This window comes from Amblyomma americanum, chromosome 4 (genome assembly GCF_052857255.1).
Source record: "Amblyomma americanum isolate KBUSLIRL-KWMA chromosome 4, ASM5285725v1, whole genome shotgun sequence".
In the NCBI taxonomy this organism is placed as follows: domain Eukaryota; kingdom Metazoa; phylum Arthropoda; class Arachnida; order Ixodida; family Ixodidae; genus Amblyomma; species Amblyomma americanum.
Genome location: NC_135500.1, coordinates 210,057,321 through 210,077,619, shown reverse-complemented (window position 1 = coordinate 210,077,619; position 20,299 = coordinate 210,057,321). Strand labels below are relative to the sequence as shown.

Here is a 20,299-nt window from a genome sequence, read left to right as displayed (position 1 = left end):
AAAATGGTCTAATTCACCCGGTGCCTAGATTACCCAACTGCGGGAACGCGTGCGTGATGTTTAATATTTTGGTCTCATCCGTGCTCAAACAACACAAGGAAGGTGGTCGCTAAAGAAACCTTTATGCCCGGTTTTCGTTACGTCACTTGTGAGCACCCACGTGGCAGCTGCGATGACGTAGCGTGCGCGACATGCTTATTTAAAATCCTTGCCAGTTATCTATGATAATATAATAATAATAATAATAATAATAATAATAATAATAATAATAATAATAATAATAATAATAATAATAATAATAATAATAATAATAATAATTGGTTTTGAAGGAAAGGAAATGGCGCAGTATCTGTCTCATATATATATATATATATCGTTGGGCACCTGAACCGCACCATCTGTTATCAATGTCTGTTTTTAATTTCATTTACTTTTAAATGGTCTCACGCGTTTCAGGTGACCTCAATCTGGCGTATGCACGGAACAAGAACGCTAGCTTTGGAAGAACTATATATATTTATATATATTTTATGCACTGGGCGAGCCAACCAGACACAAAAACTACCACACAAAGAGAACAAAACGGGGACGTATATACAAGCATGTGCGAAGGGCACGCGCGTGAGAGGCTACGAACGTGTACACGAACGCACAGAGAATGCATCACAAACAACAAAGCTCTGCGCGCTCCAAAAGGATAAAAACTGCCTCGTTTACAGCGGACTATCTTTGGTCATCTTTTGGTAATGAGAATTCATAAGTGGATAAAACTGCTCTCTCGTACGGTGTCTGATACATATATCTTTGCTTCCTCCTTGGCCTTCGCTGCAAACGATATTAGTGCTAATTTCTGCAACGCTATTGTTATTCTTGTCGCACTAATTGCAAACTAACTATTACATGAGCAGAGCCCCTCAATGGCGTGCATGGAAGCAGCAGCACTGACTGCTCGCGTCGCCGTAAGCGGCCTCAGCGGCATTGCGGCTACACCTAAACGGACGAAGACGGGCAAAAATCTGCGGGCAAATAGAAGTGCAAATGTGACCGTTAAAATGCGGCTGTTGAAAACGGTACCTGCGATATCTCCCCGCCCTATGCTTTCTATCTATCCCTCACCTCTTTCATTTCATTTCTCCATTATGCCTGCTATCCTTTATTTCCGTTGCCCCAGCTCAGGTGCTTCAGTATCGACGGCAGATGCCGGGGCTAGCAAGAATCTTTTCCTTCCTTTTTTATTATTATGTTTAATAAACCACTTACTACTACTACCGTTAAAACATTCGTGCATTAAAAACGATTCACAGCGTTCATTTCGCATGCCTGGTTTGAGATGGTTCCAAGGTGTTTCAGATTTCAGGGCAATTTTTCTGCGCATGCATCTGTTGAGATTGCGTCTTGTATATGAGGATTTGATAGCGTTCAGGTAGCGTCCACAAATGCAGCGCCTCTAGCCGGGGCTATACAAGTGTCACTGCAAGCACTTCCGTAACTTAAGTTTGGCGTTAGATCTAAACTATGAACGTAAGTTTTAATGCCAGTGGGAAACCGAGAAAGTTTTACAGCTTCCGGATCAAGATAGTTTTTTAATCATGACAACGATTGACAATTGCTCGACACCCGGCTCAGATGCAAAGCCAGAAAGCGTGCCTTTATGTAATTGGTTCCCTAGTTTCTCAGAACGGATATTGTCTGTACAGAGATCCCAGGAAGTGAGAGAGAACGAACTTTACATGTTTTAATCGGTTCGGATTTTTTTAGTTCGCACTCAGGAGCTGAACCCAGAGGCGGTACAGATAAACTAGCCCCTGAAAATATCAGCGTGACAGCGCGCACATGTGATTTCGACAGGCCATCTGGCAAGCACACGCTACACATTGATGCCACGGAGGAAGTTTGGTACTCGACCCACTAGCATACCTTGTTCAGGAACTATATATGTATATGCGAAGTGCCTGTTCCCAGAACGTCAAAGATATATAGATTGCGCCGCCCGCATTCCCTGCACAATAAGTACGCTCGTGCCAAAGTGGTAGATAAGCGTCGATAACCCGACTCAGAGCCTAACATGTGTGGTCGGGTTGTATAGCGATAGCTCGGCGCCGGCCCTGATGCCTGTGCCGCGATATCAGGGAAGGTAGTCTGCAGCCAAGTCTCGCCGCAGCCTGCGATGTTGGAGAGAAAAACCTAGTTTCTTGGTGGGACGCTTCTTTCCTTGCAAGTGAGTTTTCTTATCTGCTTTGAGAGACTTAAGCGTAATGAATGGGCGTTGAGATAGCTGTCGGGTGAGAATGTTTGTTCACAAATGATAACGCTCAAAGGACGTTAACATAAACGAAAGGAGCGGCAGGGAGCAGCTGTCTACACTTTTTTTCGGCTGTGGTTTATTAATAAAGGAAGCGCTTCGATTTCTTTTATCAATAACTGTTTTACCGTCGGCGCACCGTGTACAGCCGTTCAAGTATTTATTGATTTCGCTCCATAACTGGTAATCCGGTCGGCGAGAGCCTCATAACTACGCAATGAACAATAAATTGAATGAGAATACAGCGAGCGTTGTCTATACAAAGCTAATTTTTAGAGTAAAGTCCGTACCTGTAGTGATCTCCGAATTGCCCTAACCACTCTGTGAAACGAGCTCATTGGCAAAACGAGATGGTGAAGCTGAATTTTGCGTGATTGCAGATGTTTCACAAGGGACGCTTTTAATTCTGGTAGCAAGTTAGTTATCTACATTCAGTCACTCGCCAGAAAACGGTGACGAAGGAACGGCAACGGCACTTACAACCCATATATGTGTAATTGAGCTTTTGTTTCTGGAGCACCATCGCTTATTTCGCTGGCGTGGCCATGCGTGTTTTAGCGAGCATTGTGCCCACGCTTATAATCTCATCTATTAGTCCGATTCCTGCTTTGATGAAGCGCTGTGTAGACTTTATCAAAAGTAAGGAGTCTAGCTAAGGGGTTCGCTTCTAAGTCGTGCTGTCCCAAAGTTCTAAATTTCGGAGGAATGAGGTCATGAGTTCCTTATCTGCAGTAGATTTAGAAAGCTGCAGATGCACAACGAGCCACACGTGTACAGCGTGGCTCAAAAGCTAGTCGCTTGGTTTCCAAAGTTTTGACAAAGGCTGCAAGTGTAAACACACGTACGACCAATATAAATGGGAACACTTAGCCAGCACTCAAGAAGGAATGTTACATTTACAACTGCTCTGAATTTAAAAAAAAAGGAAAATCATTCCTTCAGGAGAAAACTACACTAGGACATTAAAAAAAAACGTGCTTTTCACATCCTTATTCGGGATTTAAGCGTCGATTTCATAGTCGTGATATGCTCCGTCTAATATTTCTTGCCCCTTACAACTTCCAGTTTTGGGACAAAAGCAATCGTTCACGATTTGTGTCGACTTTGTGAGGAAGATGGGTTGCATGGAAATTTCGAAGAAACCGAAAATTGAGGGAAAAATAAAACGCAATTGCTCCGAATTCATACGTTTCATCGTTGTAGAAAAATATCTATATATAGGCTGTGGAAGGACTGCACTTGGTCTGTAGTGTGGACAGGTCGCTCTGTTCGTTTTGTCCCGTCCTTAGGTTTCTTAGAGTTTATTCGTATTGCACTGCTTTACCACCCGAAAACATAACTGAACAAGGCCTCCATTATAAGACCTTCACTGTTGCCAGTAACGCTCATTTGAGAGTCCGAAATGCGTTTGCGTCAACAAGCAAGAAAAAGTAGCGTTTTAAGTAGTGGTGCGACTTGTCACCTACATCTGTAGCCTTTCACTTAATAACTTGCACTTTTTTGCTGACCCCGCAATATAAACAGTGATTGTAAAATCACTTATAGCCGCAAACCAGCTGGAATCGTGCTTATTCGAGACGACGATTGTTTAAGTGAATTTGGTGAACCACAGCTATATGACGACGGTACAGTCACATACTTGATTCAATATTACTGGGGTCCGAGCACTTGATCTTCGTATTTAATGCAGCGTTAGCAGAAATGCCTGCAAATGCGAGCGAGATGATGAATTTAGTGAGTGCAGTCATAATTGGGTTGAATAATTAGGACTTTGGGCGCGCATCTTGTCTGAATAAGCACTAAATTTCCACTTCTTTCTGATTTGAGGAGAGAAATTATAATTAACGGCATGCATACTTCATATGTATCTGGCCACATATTGAACCTGGAATGACACGTTTGCTATGCGTAATAAGCATATATGAAGGTTTTTATGGAATGACAATGACCGCATACTGTATATTGCAGCACGGATCATGTAGAACCGCGTCGTGTGTCACAGGCGGTTTGAGACTATCAAACATAGGCACGACCAGCTGACGAAACATGATGATCAAAATGAACAACTGTCTCAGATAGGCAGCAATAGGCTTATATATAATCTCGCCCACTTTGCCTGCAGCCACAAAAGCCAGCACCCAACCTGAATGCGTAATATATGAATAGATATGCTATTTTTGCACATCCGCAGTACATATTCAGAATGCAACGACTTTTCTCGTTGATTATGAGCACAGAACAAAAAAACGAAAATAAAGAACGAAGTTGCTGCGCCTGAGGTTAGTATTATGCGAAGACTCCTTAAAATAAATAAATATTACAAGTATGCCACGACACAACTGTGAGGCGAACACAGTAGACGTACAGGTCCCATCGTTCTGGCGTTTGAACCAACACCACCTAGATAAATACGCATGAGCATTCTACCCGACTGACGTCATACAGGAGGACCATGTGTGCTGCGGCGAAAGCACATGCTCTTCGATACCTTGGCCGGAGCGTGTGCCCAGCTATCGAGAGATGGCTTCCATATTACGGAGGCAAAGAGCGCCGGTGTTTGGCATTTTATTTATTCCTTTATTCGTTGTAAATATATTGCATATAAGGAACCTTTTTCGGCATTGGAGTGGATGACAATGATAAAAAGAAAATGTATAAAAAACCGCACGAAACTGCATAAGCCCGCTGTACATTGCAACTAAACAGTATCAAACACTTGCATGCATAATGGCAGGAAATACGGGAAAGACTTAGAAGCAAAAGAATATCAGAACGGTGCAACGGTGCAGAACGGTGCATGCGGGTTTCACAATGAGACACTGAAAGGTCGGAAGCAAGCTCCTTCGGATGACCATTAAAAAAGTAAAATAATGCCACATGGGCAGCTCAGAACTTCAAGCATAGAAAGACTCTGGTACAAGGTACGCCAACGCACACAGCTGACGTCATGGCTAAGAAGCTAAAAACGATGATAACATGTCAGATGTAAAATCATTGCCAGACAGCAAGAACGTGCACTGCGAAGAAATTGCAAAAAACTAGCCGCACAGATAGCGCAATTAGCAATTCGAAGTTTTTCATGATAAAAAATTTTAATAAGATGGCAGGAGAGTATTTTCCAGCAGCAAAGTTGAAAAATTAACTGGTCAAGCTGCGATAACTATAAAAGAAGTAGCCGCGTTGCTGCACATTTGTCCGGATAACGAGGCCCGCTAGAATGATACCGTTGCTACACGGATCTCTTTCGCAGTCGTCACCAATTCATACTAACGACGAAGATCGTTTTTATCATTCACAAGCTGTTAGCGCAGGACAAGGTTGACTGGAAGTCAATGGGAGAGCCATTTCCCCGGCATTGTTACGTAACCTATATCACCTAACCACGTAACCTATAGCCCATAACCTACAGCACGTAATCTGCAGCGTAACCTATAGCCATGGTGTTTGCACACTGTACGTTGGCCGCGAGAAGTTTGATCCCTGTTGTGCGTAACCATTTTAAAGCAGTGCTTTTTTTCCTCTAAGGATGAATCATTCAGTCGCTGCGGTGAGGCTGCGCACAAAGCGTACGTACCGCAAATGCTTTACCTTTTGTGCGCGGCAACAGTTTCCCGTTTCGGTGAGTCTCTTGAAGAATCAACTATTGTGAGCTTGCACTTGGCAGTCTTTAAACACCCTTTTTTCCTCCTTGCAACCTTGGCGCATCACTCATTGACAATAGGTTTGACATTGAAAGACCACGCGCGAAATTTTAGCGCTTACGCAACTGTATGTCACAGTTAGCTGGCAAAGCAAATGATCCTGCAAAAGTATCTGGTTCAAGAATTTCATACCCGTTGCACACGGGGACATTTAGTGCCAGTAAATGTGCGTACTGCCGTAAGTTTTAGTGCCATTCGCGTGGTGCCACATGTGCGAATTTAATGGCATTAAACTTACTGCCATTCACAACTTACCGAGTTCTCTGCAAATCATTCGCCCGAGAAATTCGTACTTTCGTCCCCATCCCACACGCAGAAAAGCATGTAACTTTGCTGGTAACAACTTCCTGTTGAGCAGCAGATGGTTTATATCCGCAACTCTCAGTGAGATGAGGCACCTCTACAACACTGTCGATGTGAACGGCGTCATTTTTACCGATACAGTACAGTCAAGGTACAGTCAATCCGAAAAAAAAACTCTGGATTGCTACTGCTGAAAACAGAACCAAGGAAGACAAAGTCACGCTTTCGTTCGACAAAATTAAAATAAATGGTAAGCTGTTCCGGTGGGATGAAGCACTAGGTAAATTAGTTCCACTTGGTTGAAGATGACAGCCTCGATGCAACTTCAGAAGGAATGACGGTCGTGTAAATCGAAAACCAAGCCGCACTGATACAGTTAAAAAGGAATTTCGTCTTTTGAATATGAATCCTCGCAGTATTCTGAATAAAACTGTGGATCTAGAAAGTCTTATTTTTGCGTACGAGCCGGACGTTGCAGTGCTCACTGAAATCTGGCTGCATGATAACATTCCTGATAAAGACGTGATACCTGATTCGCACGAAATTGGGGGTGGCGTAGCCATTGTGATAAAGAAAGGAACAGATTATACACTTCTACCACATGACATTTAATATTCGTTATTGCATGCATTATTTGCTTTGTTTAAAGTGCCTGTGCCGTATTTTTATTTATATGCTTGTATCGCCCCTCCCCCTCCCTCCCTATGTAATACCCTCGCACGAGAGCCCTTATGGTATTGCAAATAAATAAATAAATATTACATTTGAACAACATTGCCGGTATTTTGCTGTAATTAGCACTGTTTATAATCACATAAAATTTCTGACTGACTTGCAAGTGTTGTCGTCATTGCGAAGCACGTATATTGACATAAAATCCTAACGTGTAGCACCAACTCTGAAAATAACGGTTTTAAGGAACACAAGGCATTAAGCATTTGCTGTATTGTTCTGTGCATATGTAGCACAGGTATGAGGCGTTGTCATTCTTCAAGGCATCTTGCAAGGGGTAGTACTGTGATTGGAGGGGGAAAAAATGTTCGTGCCTCCAAGCTCAAGCGCTTCGCCTGCGATGTTTCTAAGCTCTTTGCTCACAGTTCTTTGCCTTCCTTCCGCTTTTTTTCTCGTTTCAGACTGAACTGCACCTGACAACGTTATGAGGCCGCCTGCACTTCTATGCGCGCTGCTTGGTATGTTAAACGGTGCTTGCGTCGGATGAACAGCACAAAATTAGTGGAAGGATGTCCACGGAGAATTGCGGCGGAAATACTGGTGCATTATGTGAGAGTACGCGAAGACAGAGTCAGAGAGAGAGAGAATAGAGAGCAGGAATACAGTACAGTTGTCTGGGATAAGATAAGTAAAAATGAACGGACATGTGCGCAGAAGGTTTTGCAAAGTCGGCTCCTCCATTCCAGTTTTGCCCAGAGTCGACTCGTACTAGATAAGACGTTGTAAATCCTCGCTATTGCACCCTCAGAGAAAACTTGTTTTCCGATTCAATCACTTTCTCGGCCATTGTTCTTGGCCGAATTCTGTCTGAAGTGTTTGTTTCAATAGTAGTTCCTCTCTCTAAGCTGTATTTGGGGTGCTGCATGTGAACGGGTCTTAAGCCGTGGCATCGATGAGCAGGCAGAGTTTACAACTTCTTTACCTTGAGTTATATATGCGTCGATGTAACTCATAATGACAGCTTAAACGGTTCTTTCTCTCCGTAGTGTGTCGCCGGAACCCGTACAGGTCGACTGAATACCAAAGCATGCACTTTATACGAGAGCCTTGAACGGTTTTTTTATTTTGGAACGGCAGCATACTGCTTATTATCCGAAACAGAACTGCTTTCCCCCTTTCTCGTACAGTAGTCATAGGACATTATTAATTAATTAATTAATTGATTGATCACTTTTTGTTAGATGCACCTTTTATTTCATGCCTGTTCAAGTTCAACGCAGACGTAAAAAATAAATTTCGTTGGCGAGTGCGAAATGAATTGTTCCTTTTCTTCTTGCGCATGTGCGGACCTCACGATTGTCTAGATGCTCTATGGGAGACAGTACGCGTTAGCAAGTGGAGCTTGGGGCTGCGGATCTCTGAATTCAGCTCGTGAGCCAAACTCCCCAGCATTTTCCACGCCACTTCTTGTGGGTGCAACCACGCTGCAAGTGTCCTGCACGATATCCGATCACGTATGACGTAACGCGTACAGACCTTTTCGAGAAGCGCTCGTAGCAGCGGGTCGCCATATTGTTCGGTAAATGTGGCATGAGGTAGCGCGAACGTTCTGTACATGTTTATTCTATAGTCCTAAGAGCACGTATTTTTAATGAGTTACCGAGATCTCTCTCCGCAGAAGTCAAATCCAAAACTAAGGCGCCGAAGTTAGGTGATATTAAAATTTTTAAAGCATGCTGTCGAAAAGTAGATAGGTTTCTAGGGTTACTAACGCCATGCGCATATTGTACCGAAAAAAAGCAAGATGCAAACTATAAATTTGACGCCTCACCTTTGACAGCAATATAATTAAATGAGACTCTGAGAGTCGGGTAACGAGCATGAGTATAAAACGTTGCAACGCGTGCATGTTGTTATGTAAACATTGTAAACATTCCTCTAATCCTTGTTTAATATACTCCACTTTACTTAGTCAGGTGTACGTGTGTAATCAAAAACCTTCCATGCGCTGAAGACGCTGTAACTACTTTTGTTTGTAGCCGGATACTGTGTTTACCACCGCTGTTCTATGAACGTGTTCATAGCGCGTGCACACAGGTCATGTTTTGTGACACTCAGTGCGGCAGAGTGTGTTCGTCATCATTTTGACGTCAATGAGGGCGGCCTTGTACCGACTCATGTTTCAGTTGTACTTTCAGGTGACAGCGCAAACATGAACCTTTCGTTCTTTTCGCGAGCTGAGTTGATGCTAAGAACTTTTGGTGCGTATCAAAAAGAAAAATCCCTGGGTGCCCGCAGTTGGTCGTAGTTATTCTGGACTCCTGCAGCAAAGCGTTATTCTCAGGCACAGCAAAACAGCGTCACTATAGGCGGGGTATGTCGAGTTGTGATGAATAAGATAACATGGGCAGAGCTTGCGTTATACTTTTTAACGCGACAGCGTTAAGGAGCTCGTGTCGCAGAAAAGCCAGTGTCGTCGGCGTCGGCGTCTTTGGCCGTGAGCGAAAAATAGCGCATCTCTTGTGGACGGCTGAACCACGCCGTAAGGGAAGGGCTTTTAACGCGAGAGCGTTAAGGATTGATTGATTGATGGATTGATGGGTTGATGGATGGATGGATGGATTGATTGATTGATTGATTCATTGATTGATTGATTGATTGATTGATTGATCGATCGATTGGTCGATTGATCTATTGATCGATTGATGATTAATTAATTGAGTGATTGAGTGATTAATTGATTGATCGATTTTTCCTTCCCTTACGGCGCGATCCGGGAGTCCAGCGAGAAATGTGAGACAGGCGTCATTTCCTTTCCTTAAAAGCAATTGTTAATTTCATTTTCCTTCCCTTACGGCCCGGTTCAGGTGTCCGCCGAGATATGTGAGACAGGCTTCCTTTCCTTAAATTGCCCAACGGGCCACGCGTTGCGCCGAACGGGCGATGGCGTTCCGTGTACTCCTCGGCAACGCTACGACACGCTGTCGCGTCTCACTCTTAACGACGAAGCTTAAGCGTCCTCCCATTTTTTTTTGTTATTTCTATATATTTTTTCTTTCAATTTCTATATATTTTTTCTCCATCCGCGCTGTTTGGCTTCTCATACTGTACTCACTAGCCCAGCTCAGCATCTGATAGCCCAGGTGCAATTCTGAACTTTGAGTGGTTCTTTTGTTTTTTTGCGAAAACCATGGCATTTTCTGGTGTCGCTGTTCAGAGTTCGAAGGGTTCGTAAGAACATGAAAATAATAATCCAATTACATACCCGATCCCCGTATACTGACCAGCACTTTCCTTTTCACGGACAGAACGAGGGAGATGTTTTAAGTGCCTACGTAGGATAGCCCATCTCCGAGCCCTTCCGTGAGCTCGGTCGGCAGAGCATGAATGAACGGTTTCTACAATGGTCTTCACGGGCTGTCCGAGCGCTTCCGTACGTGGTAAGATTTAAATGATGAAACGAGAATACGCCGTGTATAATCTTTTTTTCTCCTGTCCCGCTCTACAATTCCCTAATCATCCTAAACCTCTTTATCCCCAGTGGTGAGTGTGGTAGGCGCTGAATAGCTGGTCATGGTCCTCCTGGCGGAGGAATACTTTAAGATCTTAGTTCGACCTGATTTGAAGTCTTTTCTCTATGTGTGCTTTGGCTTCGTTGTGACTACTAGCGTTAACAGCCTTTGCATGATGATGTGGATCAACACCAATTATTTTTCTAATTTCTCTGTGCAGGAAGCGGTGTGATGTTGGCCTTCGCCAAGCCCCTTTCGTCTCCTTTATTCGCCGACTTTGAGGACGAAGACGAGTACGCGGAACTGAGCGGCCCGGACGTCGAAGATGTGGAGAAAGCGTTCAGGCGCTTTCAGGAAGGCGCTTTGGCGCACAGCGACGGCCTGTCGTCAGTTATTAAAATCGCAGGATTGCCAGGCATTTTTGACGTCTCCCGGAACCTGGCGCATCTTAGGCCCCGTCCTCCCCAGGTACTGGCATGGGCGAAAACATCGGAATCGGTTAATGAAATATATTTATCTGCCGTATCAAAGCTTATGAGTAAATTTAGGCTTTGTGCTTTTTATTTATCTTTTTGCAGAACGGTGTCTACGATTGTGCACAAGACTAAAAAAAATTGTCGCAGCTCCTGTTGCAACTTCTGTGCTTGTTTCCCTGCAATAGTCAGTCCATCAGTCTCCGTATTCGAACTGCTAGTTGCAGCAGCAGGTATCCGCAATGCTGTGACGGTGCCTGCATATGCATATACACATTGGTTTCTTCAGGAAGCCTCTCAGCATGGCCCCTTGCCCTACCGGCAGCCAACTTGGCGGAATAAGGGGTCATGCCGGGTAGCATTCGCCTCGCATTCGGGAGGGGCTGGGTTTGGTCCCCACTGCCGCCGGGTACCCCCCGTTTTTTTTTTAATGGGTGCAAGATTTGCCCAGGCCTCCTGCAAAATATCCTTCTGGGGTTAAATGCTTGGAAAAGGGACTTTGGTCACCTCTAACCTCCTCAATGAAAAAAAAAAGGACCACAATGGGTCTTATCGCATCAGGCGGATTGGTCCTTCGCGGATGGATTTTCTATCTAGGGAGGGTGAAAAAAATTTTCGGTCTGCCAAAAAGTTCCCCCCACAAGTACACGGAGTAGGACAGTGTCAGACCACTGCCCAAGTCTGAGCGAGTCTCATACAAGGGCGGACTACAACACCAGAGTGCTCTTGTACCTGTTTAGGTCAGGTCATCTTCGGGTCCGAAAGCCCTCCCAGCGAGCTTAGCGGACGGGTCCACGACTGCCACCTCATCGGTCACGTGTCGATCCAACTCACGTGCTTTGGATAGGCAGGGATGCAACCCTCGTAGTGCGCTTCCGAGCTGCGCACGCTTGCCAGACGCCGCAGCCCCCTCGTCTTCGGGTATATAGTCTCTTCTGCCGCGCTTCAAGTGAGGGCCCGATTCTGCCAACTTTTTAAGCGTCTTGGCTTTGCCACCAGCCCTGGTTGATGAAGCCAGAACCTACCGCCAACGTACCGGAAGCGCGAGTGTGGGCTTCACGGCGGTACTACTAACGGACGCTCAATGGGTGCTGTTGCAAAGGGTGGAAGTACCAATTCTGCTTTCACTTTGCCCTCACTCTATTAGCGTACTGAAACGCCTGCAGGCCTCAGCGTTTCCTGGAGATGGCCCTGGTCTCCCGGAGGTAGAGTGAGGACAGATCCAAGCAGCGCTCCCGAGGGATCCAAGAAATAGGGTTACACAGGGACGCCCCTATCCCTGATGACGTTAGTCAGTGAGGGTAGCGACTTGCTTGACCTAACATGGGGAGCGACCTGCATCACTGCAGCGACCTGCTTGAGACTTAGCCAAAGCAGCCCATCACTGGACTGCGACGATGTATGAATTCCATACTACACGTATCTCAACTCCCTTTAGAACGCAGAAAAGGGCCACAAGTGAGGTTTACCACGAGAGGCGGATTTAAGTCTGGCTGAGGGAATAATTATACTGACCCGCCAACGCAACGGTTTGGTCCACGACCATCAACCCAGATATTTCACCCCAGAAAAGCCAAGCACCAGGCTGAAGGAAGTCTTGTACTCATTAGAAAACCGGTGGATACTTTGTAGCGCTGGGGATCGAGCCTTGCACCTCCCGAATGCTAGGTGGATGCTCTACAATGAGGTCTTCGCTCCGGTGTGCGGAGTTCGGAGTATCTATTTAAGCCCATAACGACGGGGTTTGAAGGCGCAGGCTTCATTTTCAAGCCATGCCACCTTAGGAAACCGAGCACCAGGCCGGACCATAACTTGTACCCATTTTGAGAAAACCGACGGGAAACCGGCCGGCAGCGGGGGTTGGACCCACCACGTCCCGAAGCCGATTTTCTATTTTTTTACGTTCTTTCTTGAACTCAGGCACTTAATTCATCTGCTCTGTAATATGTTCTTTTGGGAATACGTGACCTTGTGATACCATACCTCCTTTCCTTTCGGTTCACCTGACCTTGTGACATCCTACCTCTCTCGACCAATCAGCGAATTTTGTGACACCGGTCGGCGACGAGTTGCTCCTGGCGCAAAGTCGAATGCTGTCTAGAGAGAGAGAGAAATGAATTTTAATGAGAGGAAAGGAAAATATATTTCTCATATGCCGGTGGCAGGTTGTGATGATATCACAAGGTCATGTGACCTCTCTCGACCAATAGGCTTATTTCGTGATATCGGACGGTGGGTTTTGCTCCTGATGAGAACTCTGATGCTATCTCATTAAAAGAAAAATTGGTTTACATGGAGGGTGAGCGTGGTCACTGCATTGGCTGCGACAGTAGTGCCTCTGAAATTTTTTTCAAATTTGCGACCAGCCAATGTTGTCATATTGTTGTGTTTGTCTCCGCCCTGCCAAGAGCGTCGATCCACACTTCCTGGTCTACACCAACATCGGCGAAGCGGCCGCACCCACCGATGCGCCTCCAGGGGAACCCGTGCAGAGGCTGCGCCACGACGAGGACTTCGGGGCCGCGGCCAAACACGTTGCCAGAGACCGGACCCTGTACTTCGTGGTGCACGGCTACCGCAGCAAGGGCACAGCGCAGTGGGTGCAGCGCATCAAAGACGAGATACTCGCCCTTGTACGTACGTATATATGTGCTTGGTACGTGGTGCTGTTCTGAACACTGCTCCTGGCAGCGCGTAACATGGTTCAGCATTCACCTCTCCTCCTGTCCTCCTGCACATCCTCTCCTTATCTTCGCCTCTCTTCTCGGTCGTTATTATTATTTTTTCTCTTTTATTGTTCATCACTTCTACTTGTTTTCATTAGTATTATTTCTTTAATACCGTGTACTCAGGCCTGATTGTCTGTAACGCGTTCACTAATTACATTTCTTATTGTGTATGATTGTATTTCTAGCTTGTATTTCAGAGGTTTCTTATTGTGTATGATTGTATTTCTAGCTTGTATTTCAGAGGTTTCTTATTCGTTCATATTAGTATTGGCTTTATTCTTGTTTGTATTTTGTTATATGCTATACTTGGCTGTTATCGGTCGTTCTTGTGTTCATTCTCTTTGTTTATTGTTTCATCAGTTATTTATATGTCTGTTGCCTGTTCTAGCTGTTCTCATTTACCGCTGTTCTCGCTGTTTTCTTGTTTTCGCTTTTTTGCTTCATGCTTGCTGTCACGCCTAGTTTATGTGTCTTTTTTTATATCGCCTTTACTGCTGCATTACGTGCCCTGAGTGTCTTCCTTTGTGGTGAAGTAAATTTACATTTTGTGCGTTTGAATGGTGTGCCACCACCAAGACCTTTGGGTTGTTCCTGGGCATCGAAAAATAAATATTGATTGATTATTATTATTATTATAATTATTATTAGCTGTCATTGTTGTTAATATTATTTATTGATAATATTATTACAGTGGATAAATATAAAGGTGAACTATAGCAAAAACATGCACTGTGCGTTTCTTGTCGGCTTGCTTATAACTTTGTTGAACGAAATGCATTCTGCAGGAAAGAGGTTCCGCTGGAGTTCTCATGGAATTAGTTGGCCTGCAGACGTTTTCTAACCGACACGTTCAGAAGGCTCCTCACTCTCATAACTATTCAGGGACTTTCCAGAAATCGTATATCGCACTAATTTCGCGACGTGGCAAAATCTACCGACTCACTGTTCTACTTGTTTGTATCTTAGTGCAACCGGCTTGCACTGTTCCCAAACGAAGTTCCCCACATTATGCCCGCCAAGCGCAGGAGGAGGCCACGGTGGTCGTCGTGGACTGGTCGACGGCCTCCCGCGTCAAGAACTACAGCGTGGCTGCTGCCAGCACACGCACCGTTGCACGCCTGGCGGCCAAGCTGGTCAAGGAACTGGTGGACGCTGGCACGCTGACTCCCTCGCGCGTCCACTACATCGGCCACAGTCTTGGGGCCCAGGCCGGCGGCTTCTTCGGGCAGGACGTGCAATCCATGACCGGAACCAAAGTGGGGAGGATAACAGGTGGGCTTCACAGTTTGGGAGTTCTCTTTTTCGCTCATGTACCACACAGCGAGAAAGGTTCAGCTCAAGTTAAGGACAACGCAACGAGCCATGGAAAGAAAAATGATAGATGTAAGGAGGGCAGAGTTGGTGAGGGAACAAACGCGGTTTAATGACATCCCAGTCGAAATCAAGAGGAAGAAAAGGGCTTGGCCAGGGCATTTAATGCGAAGGCAAGATAACCGCTGGTCCTTAAAGGTAACGGAGTGGATTCCAAGATAAGGCAAGCGTAGCAGACGGCGGCAGAAAGTTAGGTGATCAGATGAGATTAGGAAGTCTACGGGCATACGGTCGGCGCAGCTGGCAAAGGTCAAGGTTGACATGGGAGAGGCCTTTGCCCTGCAGTGGGCGTAGTCAGGCTGGTGACGACGACGACGACGATGACGACGACGACGACGATGATGATGATGATGATGATGATGATGATGATGATGATGATGTTGATGATGACCGCACAGGGTCCAAACTTGAAACACTGAGTGAAGACGAGAGGTGGGGAAAATTGGAGTCAAGAGAACGTACAGCGCTTAAGAATGCAAAAATATACAATATACAATTTGGACTTCCAATAAGCAGCAGAGCACCCATGTAAAACACACCATATTTAGCCTGGTTTATCACATTCATTGTCATATTCATTATCATTATATATTTAGCACGCTCAAAAGGTCACCTAGACGCGCATGGTCTTCCATGCAGGCCATACTGTCAACAGCTACACTTGCTTGCTGCTCAGTCAGCAAGCAAGGGCAGCCGACGACATCGTCTATTCAACTACCACGGTGATAGGGGAACATGTGCAGACCTGCAAGGTGTTGATCGGTTTCATTCACTCTCCAAAAATGGCAAAAATACTGCTGGCTGTGTGCTTGAAGTTGCTCGTGAATGTCCAGCCAAACCAGTTGCAAGGGCAGCGGAATTCACTTAAGTGGGCGAGGCACTAATAAGCAGTGATGGTTGCGAAGGGAATCAGTTCAGGCAATGCAGCTGTCAGAAATCCAGAAAAATTACGCTGCCCTTGAAAGTCTCATCAAGTGACAGTTATTTTTTTAAACATAGGAACACCACCTACTCTCTCTCTCTCTCTCTCTCTCTCTCTCTCTCTCTCTCTCTCTCTCTCTCTCTCTCTCTCTCTCTCTCTCTCTCTCTCTCTCTCTGATGCGATTTCTTTTGTAGTTAAATGAAAAGCGAGAAAGAAAACGTCTCTTGGGACTATTTATTCCTTTTTGCTGCATGCAAGGCTAGGGTTTACTTTACGATGCCTTCTGGCAGCCAGTCACTGTCTTAACGGAAGTCATTTGTGTTTCTGCGCAGACAAAGTTAGTCGTCTATTGTGTGAAATATCTCATCGTCCGCACGCAGGCCTTGATCCGGCGGGCCCGATGTTCGAATATTTCGACGCTTACTTGCGCAAAGAGCATGCCGACTTCGTAGACATCATCCACACTAGCATGGGCGTGGGCTTCAACTTCGTCCGGGGCCGCCTGGGCATGACGAAGAGCGCGGGCCACGTGGATTTCTACCCCAACGGCGGAAGGCAGCAGCCCGGCTGTCGTCCCTTCGGCCGTGAGTGTCAATGGCGTCTTTTTCTCTCTCGCCACACCGACATTATCAGTGCGAGAGCATTCAAGAAGGGTTTTCTGGCTGGCTAGTTGGTGCTTCTTGTTCACGATTAAACTGTGCGAAAGAACGCAGACAGAGACAATAAACACGTACACACGCAGAGATCTCAGTGTGTGTATGTGTTTCTTGTCTCTGTTCCCGTTCTTTCGCGTAGTTTAATCATGAACGAGAACATTAGAGGTCTCAATCACGAGAAAAGCCGACGTTCATTCGGTCCATTTGTGTCACGAAAAAGCAGGGAGCAACCTTCCCGCCGGGTTGCGGCGAACGGGCCCACTATGGCAGGTCTTAATACAATTATTCAAATAGATATCTATATATGACTGTCCTCTGCTGAAGAGAACGTTTGCGCGATTAAAACGAAAAGATTCATTGCAACTGCCATCTGCCTACCGTGGCACTGACTAATCCGACTAGTCCGATGAAGTGCCGGCTAATCTTTGAAGCTGCACAGAGCGCGCCATGCCTAGACTCTATTAAAAGTCACAAAATGACACGAACACACAGTTTCCCTGCTCAGGACCTTACTGTATTAGTATGATGAGGCACTTGTAGGGTGCTTTGATGCCTTCTGTTGGGTAACACGTCACATGCGGCAGACAACGTGCCTCTGCATGATCATGTAACTAAAAGCAGAGTTCATAGGATTTGGCCGTAGAAAATGAATCTGGCTTAAATATCTAATGTGCGTACAATGGCAAGATCTTTAAGTTTTAGTCATGCTGCCTGAGATAAAATTACGATTAAATAGAACGTTTTTCTGCGGGAGGCGCAGGGAACGGAGCTGCCATACTGCTGTCCGAAGAAAACCTTCATGATAGCCAGTCATAAAACTCTCCGGGGGTGGCAGGTTTTCAGGTGGTGTGCTAAGGGGGATAATTTGTTGGAATGAGGTGACCACGGAAGGTTCACGACAAGGCTAATTTAAGGCAAAACAGATTTAGCCCAGCCGATGTTAATGCTAAATTCTGAAACTTGATTATGATTATGAAACTTGTTCGACAAATTTGCTCATTTTGTGCTGATTAGCAATGGAAGCTAATCACACTCAGGAGTCAGGACAGCGGACTACGGCCAAGATCATCATCAAATAGCTCCTCGCTCCTATAAAATATATATTATTAGCTTACGCATGCTCAAAGTTTTGACTACGTTTCCTTTAGCCATATTATCTTCCTGTTCAGGATCGATTCGTCGTAAAACAGATTATTGTGTGTCTCTTTTTTCTACTTTATTTTCCTCATTCACCTGTTCCGGAAGAAAGGCTTGGACTGCTCTCACTCGCGGGCGACCCTGTACTACGCCAACTCAATCCGCACCTGCAGCTACCCTACTCAGCGGTGTGACAACTACCGCGCCTATCGGAGCCACCGGTGCACGCCCTGCGACCAGGGGGCCTGCGGAGTCATGGGCCACAACGCCAGCTCCGAGCTGCGTGGCAAGCACTACCTGAGCATCTCCTCAGTGTATCCCCATTGCCCTGGAGCGGCCTCTACGCAAACCGCTTCCATAGTCCTACTGCTGTCGTCACTGGCATCCGTGGCGATACGATTCGCTTCTAGGTCCTGAATGTCTCGGCCTTTCGTTAACATGCCACTGCCATGATATTAAGGACGTGTGCCACTCGGTCGAGCCTCTGTGACGTACTTGACTCGCACTGAAGAATGAGTGAGCAAAAAAACTTCAGAAATCGTTTTGCAGCAAGTATGCCTTTACCAGTTGCATCAAGGTATCTTTCTTTTGGCCGCAGAATTCTATGCAGTGGTTTCTGTGCACATTCTGGTTTGGTTTATCAGGGTTTAACGTCCCAAAGCGACTCAGGCTATGAGGGACGCCGTAGTTAAGGGCTCCGGGATTCTTTAACGTGCACTTACATCGCACAGTACACGGGCTTCTAGAATTTCGCCTTCATAGAAATTCCGCCGCCGCGGCCGGGGTCGAACCCACGTCTTTCGGGTCAGTAGCCGAGCGCTGCAACTCTGAGCCACCGCGATGGGTCTGTGCACATTTTATTCGTATCAATTAGAATACGAATGTGAAAATTCAATTCAGTTTATCTTTCATTCAAGTGAATCAATCATTGAAAAGAATTGGAGAATTGATTTAATTGAATTTGATACAACGACACGTTCTCTACGACATATCGTGTCGAATCAGTAACACACTCATATCACTCCGTCGAAGGTTTACCTGAATTCGCTCCGCACAGGAGAAAGTTCACTGAAAATTTTATTTTTTACCAAGCAGGCGATATTTTCACTAACTCACCTATTATGTGATCATTGAATGCGTTTTGAGTATGCCTGTAAGTCTGTGTCGTGGTTCTGACATGAACAGTGTTCAAAGTTGGGTTATACATCTTAATTATATCGTGGTAATGTTTGTTACATTAACTTGGTGCGAGCACTTGCAGAGGAACAAGGAGTTCAATTATGAAAGCTCCCGGGAACGCGAATGCAATGTCACGGAAAGTGCTCCAGCAAGTATTATATATGTCGCATCTTTGCTTCACTTTTGTAGCCCTCATCATAATTGAACAGCTGAACAGCAACCATTATACAGTAGTATTAATGCAGGAAAATAAGCATTATAGAAGAAAAAGTATCTAAAAAACGCTAAAATAATAAAAGAGCTCTCGTGTTCTTGCACAAAGTTCGCTTAATTTGGCTATCTTGTACGTGAAGAAATGGACCTACGTTTCTTGTTTCCTACCAGCTACGTTCCTGTGTTTGTTTTTATTTAAGAAATGCTAGTCCTCTGCCTTTGCTGTGATATTCGCCTACAAAAGATGCTATTCTTGTTGCGTGCTATCTTTCGGTGTAGTAGAAATATTTCTCATACGTGCGCTTATCTAACCTCATCATAAAAATCACATAGTTTATGTCAGCGAATGGCAATAAATAAATTGCCTGCCAATACCAATACCAATACCAATAAAATACACCAACCAGTTGGCCCGTAAGTTATGTCCATTAGTTTACTTAGCGCGAAGAATCCAGGAAGAAAAAATGGGTAAAAATGGCTACGAAGTCAATGGTTGGGTTGTTCGTTTAATATTATAAATACAAATTTCGCGCACTCCTGGCCTAAGAGAAAAAAAAAACCTTAGCGCTTACTTTTATTCTTTTCGCGTTCAATCTACTTGTATGCGTTTAAATTTTGACTTAAAACTCATCTTAGAAGTCAGCTCTTCGGCTGAGCTGCGCTAGCAGCTACTTTTCTTTTTGCATTCAGAAGCTTCCATTGAAAAATTATCTTTTATCTCGGCAGATGAGACAACATTTCGCAGAAAAAAAAACATATAATGCAAGATAAGTTTTAAAAATAATTAAACTGGATTACTAACTACTTACTTAAAATCCTGAAAATGTGATTATATTACATTACTAATAGCAGCTGACAAAATAATGGCATTTCGGTTTTTAGTTTTCTCCCATATAAATAAGCCTAATGATATTTTCTGCTAAGAGCATTTCAGTTATCTTAATTTACCGCATTTCACTAGCCGTTCAGCATAAATTGTGGGTCGAGAATTTTGACTTCACTACATCCCCCTCTTCACTTTCATTGGAGAGGGGAGAGGGAACAAGAGAGGGTGGGCGGTGAGAGTGGAGCTGGGGCATGCCATGCCACACGATGATTGACGGACTGGATCACGCCACCCACGCGCACG

The 20,299-nt window shown here is 45.1% G+C and overlaps 1 protein-coding gene across 1 annotated transcript; it reads left to right on the top strand.

Moving 5' to 3' along the window:
* The first annotated feature begins 2,073 nt into the window (after nt 1-2,073).
* On the top strand, nt 2,074-19,583 carry LOC144129232 (pancreatic triacylglycerol lipase-like). The gene is made up of 7 exons (XM_077663231.1): nt 2,074-2,218; nt 7,440-7,496; nt 10,711-10,958; nt 13,372-13,596; nt 14,718-14,964; nt 16,366-16,569; nt 17,891-19,583. The coding sequence occupies exons 2-7, from the start codon at nt 7,463-7,465 to the stop codon at nt 18,193-18,195; spliced, it is 1,263 nt and encodes a 420-aa protein (XP_077519357.1). The 5' UTR covers nt 2,074-2,218; nt 7,440-7,462; the 3' UTR covers nt 18,196-19,583.
* Nucleotides 19,584-20,299: the final 716 nt, after the last annotated feature.

Bases quoted from the DNA above. Each gene is read 5' to 3' on its own strand.
- LOC144129232 (XM_077663231.1), top strand. From the start codon at position 7,463: ATGAGGCCGCCTGCACTTCTATGCGCGCTGCTTG. The intron at 13,597-14,717 runs GTACGTACGTAT...CGCCAAGCGCAG, and splicing joins AAGACGAGATACTCGCCCTT to GAGGAGGCCACGGTGGTCGT. The intron at 14,965-16,365 runs GTGGGCTTCACA...GTCCGCACGCAG, and splicing joins CAAAGTGGGGAGGATAACAG to GCCTTGATCCGGCGGGCCCG.